Source organism: Medicago sativa, chromosome 8 (genome assembly GCF_051527215.1).
Source record: "Medicago sativa cultivar Bolivia chromosome 8, Bolivia_mono, whole genome shotgun sequence".
Lineage (NCBI taxonomy): Eukaryota > Viridiplantae > Streptophyta > Magnoliopsida > Fabales > Fabaceae > Medicago > Medicago sativa.
The window spans coordinates 81,508,589-81,514,600 of record NC_140756.1 but is presented as its reverse complement, the minus strand read 5'-3'; the positions used below and the strand labels follow the sequence as shown (position 1 = coordinate 81,514,600).

Genomic DNA, 6,012 nt, shown 5'->3' with positions numbered 1-6,012 from the left:
CATCAATTAAATAAATCCTACTAATCTATCACATATGTTTATCTCTTTTATAAATTGAAAGCAAATAAAAGTAGATAAATAGAACAAATCCAATTTTTTTTTAAGGAGAGCAAATCCAAACTTGTTTAATTGAAATGAAAACTTGAAAGTTTATAAAAGAGAAAAAGAAAAATGAAAAGGAGACGGATGACACAAGGAATGGAAAGTTGTATTATAAGATGGAATGGAACAGTTAATTTCCACCCTAACAAGCTATTCTTGCCCACTTGGCAGCTTGGAAATCAAGTTTTCTTTCACCTTAATAATACAATATTAATTAATTAATCAAATTCTTATTATAAGTTTATAACACCTAATAATTTAAAAATTTAAACAAAACAAACACACACATTAACCATGATTATAGATTATATTGTTAACAAAATATAAAAAACAAAAAACAAAAAATTTCTGCAACAACCGCATAAGAAGAAGAGAGTGAAAATAATAATCAACAAAAACGAAAACATCGTCTTCTCCATCGGAATAAGGTCACTCATTTTTCTTCATGCTTCTCATTTTCATCTACTATTTCACTTTCTCTTAATTATTATTATTATTTATCATCATCATCATCATCATCATTTTAATCATTATTTTTTAATTAATCAATGAGCTTTTTATTTTCAACTTCAGCATCATAATTCATTGCTCTGTGTTTCATTGATGATGATAATTGTTAAAACAGGTTCTTAATTCTATTATCAGGTTCTGTTATTTATTATATTTTAGTATTTATGAGGTTTTTTTTTCCTTATTAAACAATGAAAAATAACAAAAAAGAATGAACCTTTAAACTTTGGAAAATAATAACTGAATTAAAGCAAAGTGGATCGGATTCAGCATTGAAATTTGATGAAATCTGTTTAATCACATTTCACTGATTGGTATGTTTGTTTGTTATGTTTGATTTTGAATTTTAGTGTTTTTTTATTAATCGCTTATTTTGAACATAAGTTTTGTTTGGGTTTCTGTTATTTTTTTGTTTCTGCATAATCAAAATTTTCAACTTTATTATTGTATTAAAAAAAAGTAGTTTTTTTTTTTTTCTTTTTTTCTTTTTCTGGTCTTACAAGTCAAGATCTAAAGCAATTCAAAGTAAAAGTTTTGGAATAATGTTTTTCTATTTATTGATTGCTATGATTGTTAATTCAATTAGTTCTATATGTTGATTGTGATTAGAGGTTAAATTTTAATCATTTTTCTTTTTTAAATTTCTAAATTCTAAGTAGTTGATGACTATTATTGTTAAATTTAGATGTTTTGTTACGATTCTTGTTTTGATTTTGATTTTGTTTTGAAATTTTGCAGAAGTTTATTAGCGATCATGCGATTCAAGAAAGGGACTAAGGTGGAAGTGCTAAGCAAAGCTGAGGTGCCTTCTGGCTCCTGGCTATGCGCAGAGATCATCGGTGGTAAGGGCCACCGTTACACTGTTATGTATGAGGGATTTCGAGGTCCTATGGATGAGGAAATTGTGGAGCTAGTATCGAAGAAATCGATAAGGCCGTGTCCGCCGCCACTTGAACTTGTGGAGAATTGGACTTCAGGTGATATTGTGGAAGTATATCAGAATTTCTCTTGGAAGATGGCTACGGTTTTGAAGGTTTTGGGGAAAAAGTGCATTGCTGTTAGGCTACTTGGATCTTCTGTGGAATTTCAAGTTAGCAAATTTGATATTCGGGTCAGACAGTCGTGGCAAGATGACAAGTGGTTTGTGGTGGGAAAGGTACTTTTATTTTCCCATATGAGTCATTTTGTTATTTTCATTATATGTGGCAAATACCAATTGTCCTTGCCAGTACAAATGTGGTTGCAGATCATACATTGAGTTGGTTTTTATCAAGCTTTTGGAATTTCCTTGATTCAATGTATTCTGTTTGCGCTTATAAAAGAATATGTATTCTGTTTGCTAAAACTAGCTAATTGAAATTTTAATAAAGGAATTTTTCTTAGGTTGTTTGGTCATGTTATGCTTTCGATATGTGTGATTATTACTTCCAAATTTTCTTCAGTTCATATTTGTTTTTGTTTAAGTAGCTTTCAAGTTTTCTATGTAAATGTTTCTGGATCATACTATGCTATTTTATGAATTAATGTTCATTTATGCTTCTACTATCTTCAGGGTTCTGCTAGCTGTGATAATGGAAAGCGTTTTAGTACGCAACTTCAGAAGCTAGATACAAAGACAAAACTGTCAGCTTTGACTTATAATCGGGAGTCCTGTCCTGTTTCTTTTAAAACATTGAAACGAGGACGTCATTCACAAGTTGAGGCATATGCTGAACCTCTGCCAAAGTTAAGGGCAATTGAGGATGATGGAAGATGTAACAAAGCAAGAGTTGGAAACCCACCCACACCACTTAAACATGTACAAAATGTTCGTTTTCCAAGACATGTGCCAGCTGAAGATTATAAATATGCTTCTGTAAACAGTAGGAAGAATGGGATTGTTGATATGGACACAGAGAGGAGGAAACAAATTGCTGCTGTGGGTTGTTCATTTGGACAGAACTTTGATTCAAACTTTGCCGATAGTGTTACATGCTCTGTTGGTAGCTGTAGTATCACCAGTGGGAATTCCTATAAATTGCAATTTCCTGTATCTGCAGGTCCATTTGAAGATGTAGACAGTTCGTACAGCGATGCTGAATCTACCTGCGAGAGGGGGTACATGGAAGCTACTAGTTCCCGTCCCACACGAAAAGAATTGGCAAGGAAAATTCATAGGTTAGAGTTGCATGCCTATCGTTGTACAATTGAGGCATTGTTTGCGTCAGGACCTTTAAGTTGGGAACAAGAAGCGTTAATGACAAACCTCCGTCTTTCGCTTAACATATCAAACGATGAACACTTAACAGAGCTAAGAAACTTGATTTCTTCTGAAAATAGTATTCCTTTCAGATGACAGGAATTTTTCTATCTTCAACTTAATACCTTTTCCTCAGGGTTAGAGTTCCATACTAGATTTTTGCTAGCCTCGTTCAACTGTAAGAAGAAAAATTAAATATTTCTGTCCTTCATTTATGTTTTATGATTTAAAAATGTAGATGCTAAACTCCATGAATAAATGATCATTTCTGATCTTTTTTTAATTTGTTCATTTATCCTCTTAATTTTATAGACATGTGGGAAACATGGGTTACTGATATTTGAAATTAAGTGCTATATTTAAATGTTGATTTATCATTGAGGCTCAATGATTCATATGCTTTATGGGACTTGTGTATAAGTTTTTCATGCTAAGTTGAGTGTAAAGGATGTTTTGCATTCATTTCAGAGCTCTATAGTTAGAAAGAAGCTTTTGTTTCCTTTCTAAATGTGTACATACAAGCAACACCATATGGGACACGTACCTTGTGTAATACTTGTCTGTTACTCCATAATTTGAAAGTATAAACAATGTCATTTAAAGATACTAGTAATGCTTCTCCTGCATTTTCCAGGGACGAGTTTGAGGCACATAGATGTTGCTTCAAGATGTCTACATATGATATCGGTGCTTGCCAACTTTCTCTTGATCTAGACAAGGGATGGCATGTATATTTTGGCTCTGGATATGCCAAAACTTCCATAGGATTACGGAGTTCTCGCATTCTTCCATTTCAGGCCTCCTGTGAGCCTCAGATTTCTGTTGTGTGGAAGGATGCATGCTCGAAGTCTTGTGGCTATCATGGGGTGACCTTTTATGTGATTATATAATTTGTGTGCTCATTGTTGATGCATGTCTCACTATTAATGTGTTGCTCATAAAATAATCACTGTTACTCCCTATGCACACACTAACACATGTTTACTAGTAGAAGCCAAGTAAATAGTTAATATGATATTAATGGACAACTTTGGAATCCTTATTTATTGTGGCTAGGTAGAAGAATCTTTCAATCAGCATAATCATAATGGGTATTTTATGTAATTGCTGAACACACAAACAAATGGTAACATAAATCAGTTGTCTCTAGGTGTAAAGAAGCAACTCATTTCAATTAAAAAATAAACTAGACAAACTCAGGACCAGTTAGTGACAACTATAGTAGAAATTGCAAGTTGAAAATTAGTTTCTGATGTGAACACCCAGCCATGGGAAATTTTCACTTTAAAATTATTAGCAACTCATGCTATTTTTTGTAATTTGTGAAATTGTTTGATCAATTGGATTATCCTTTCTGCCATGCTTCTTTAAACACGTTCCAGATTTCCATTTTTTGTTCATTTTTTACTTTACAAGTAATGTAAACATGTTTCTTTCTCTTTGTGGCTGTGAGCTTACACGTGAAAGTTTGCATTGGTTTGCTGCTAGTGCATTACTGCTCAGCAATGATCAATTAGCATAAGGTCCAAATGGCTGTTGGAAGAACACGGCCACGTTAAAGCCAGAATGACACAAGGTATGGTTATGTAGGAATATCCTAAGTAAGATTAGAAGGAACATGTGCGTTTTAAGCCTATATTCTCCAATTTTAAGCAACATGCATATTTAACTGCATAGATTTTCTTCTCTTTATTGGCATATCAACTTTAGCAGCTAGTTTTTCATAATGCAAAACTTGCAAATGCGATGATACAATATGATTCCCAATGAACTTGTGATTGACAAACGCCATATGCTGCCGACATTGAGGTTAGCTGCCAGTTTTCACAAACTCGGAATATGCTATAACCTGTTCTCGCATGAATATATACATGCTGCGTACAAAATATCAAAACTTACATGTAAATATGTTGTTTCATACTCATATAAGGGACGGCACTTCGCCGATGGCACTATATGCTATATGGTTACATCCACTGTAATTCTCTCACCAAAACCATGTTCCATTGCATGTTTGTTTTGCTACTGGGAAGTGACTATCTGAAGAGAAGAAAGCCAGTCATAACCTGCCATGCCAAGTATAGCAAGTCTTATTTGGACAAAGCTATGTGTAGGAAGGTCAGGACATCTTTTTTGGCCCAGACGGACCTTCGGGCCCAAAGCCTTCGATCTGATATTACTTGAATTTTTTTATTACATTCTATTCCAAGACGAAATTTCTTCTCAAGTTCTGGTAAAATAGCTTCATAAACTTGGATTTAATAATGTTAAATGTTACACCTGTACTTAGTTATCCCTGGTTGTTGTACAGAAATAATATTTCCTATTCCTAAAGCAAAGTCTACCTAGTGATTTAACATATGACTAAACTTTATCATATTATCAATCATAAATTAATAATTGAAGCAACAGTGTTCAACTAAAGATCAGGACAATGACACTTTGATGAGTATGCCAGAATGACTTGAAACTGAAGTTAAAGAGCTCAAAATCTTGGTTTTCAATGATCTGTTTGTGGTTGTGGCATGGCATAGCCTTGGTACTTGGGATTGGGATTTGTCTAGAGATTCAGTTGATAGTTGGATTTCTGGCTTTTCTAATCATTCATCTGACAGAAAATTAAAAAGATTATTATAGAAAATAGTTGTCAGAAGAATGATTAGCTAACAATGTTAGCGCATTACACATGTGCAAAATAGTTAGCTAACCAAAATTTTACTCCTTATAATATTATTTACACAAAAATCTGCATTGTAAATTAAGAAGTCTGCATTTATTATGTTTTAACTAAATCAATTTTTTGTAACCAAAAAAAACTAAATCAATTTTCTGAGTCACATCGCCATTGTTGATGGTGATTTTTTCAATTTTTCTAATTGCACAAGTTTATAAACATACCTCACAAAAATGTGCTGATATTATTATTGTCGAACAAGTTGAGAAAAATAAAACTAAGGCAAGAGCTATAATAATGTTATAGTACCAACAAAAAAAATTGTAAAAGATTGACTTTTTTTTACGTGTAAAAAAGATTGTACTTCCTCCGTCCCGGAATAACTGACCCATTTTCTAAAAAAAAGTGTCCCAAAATAACTGATCCATTTCAATTTTCAATACAACTTTCATCATTCCCAATACAATATAACACTAAATAATACTAC

General features: G+C 32.8%; 1 protein-coding gene across 15 annotated transcripts; it reads left to right on the top strand.

Moving 5' to 3' along the window:
* The first annotated feature begins 492 nt into the window (after positions 1–492).
* LOC146902184 (uncharacterized) lies at positions 493–5,210 on the top strand. Of its 15 annotated transcripts, none has more exons than XR_015021615.1 (6): positions 493–530; positions 1,351–1,768; positions 2,165–2,769; positions 3,486–3,717; positions 4,340–4,427; positions 4,885–5,210. XR_015021615.1 is itself a non-coding variant. In XM_085733026.1 (5 exons), the coding sequence occupies exons 2-5, from the start codon at positions 1,367–1,369 to the stop codon at positions 4,358–4,360; spliced, it is 1,260 nt and encodes a 419-aa protein (XP_085589152.1). In that variant the 5' UTR covers positions 493–530; positions 1,351–1,366; the 3' UTR covers positions 4,361–5,210. The 15 variants fall into 15 exon arrangements, 7 of the variants coding, with proteins under 7 accessions (XP_085589152.1, XP_085589148.1, XP_085589151.1 ...); XR_015021613.1 differs by having other exon boundaries at positions 4,565–5,210; XR_015021614.1 differs by having other exon boundaries at positions 4,562–5,210.
* The last annotated feature ends 802 nt before the right edge of the window (positions 5,211–6,012 follow it).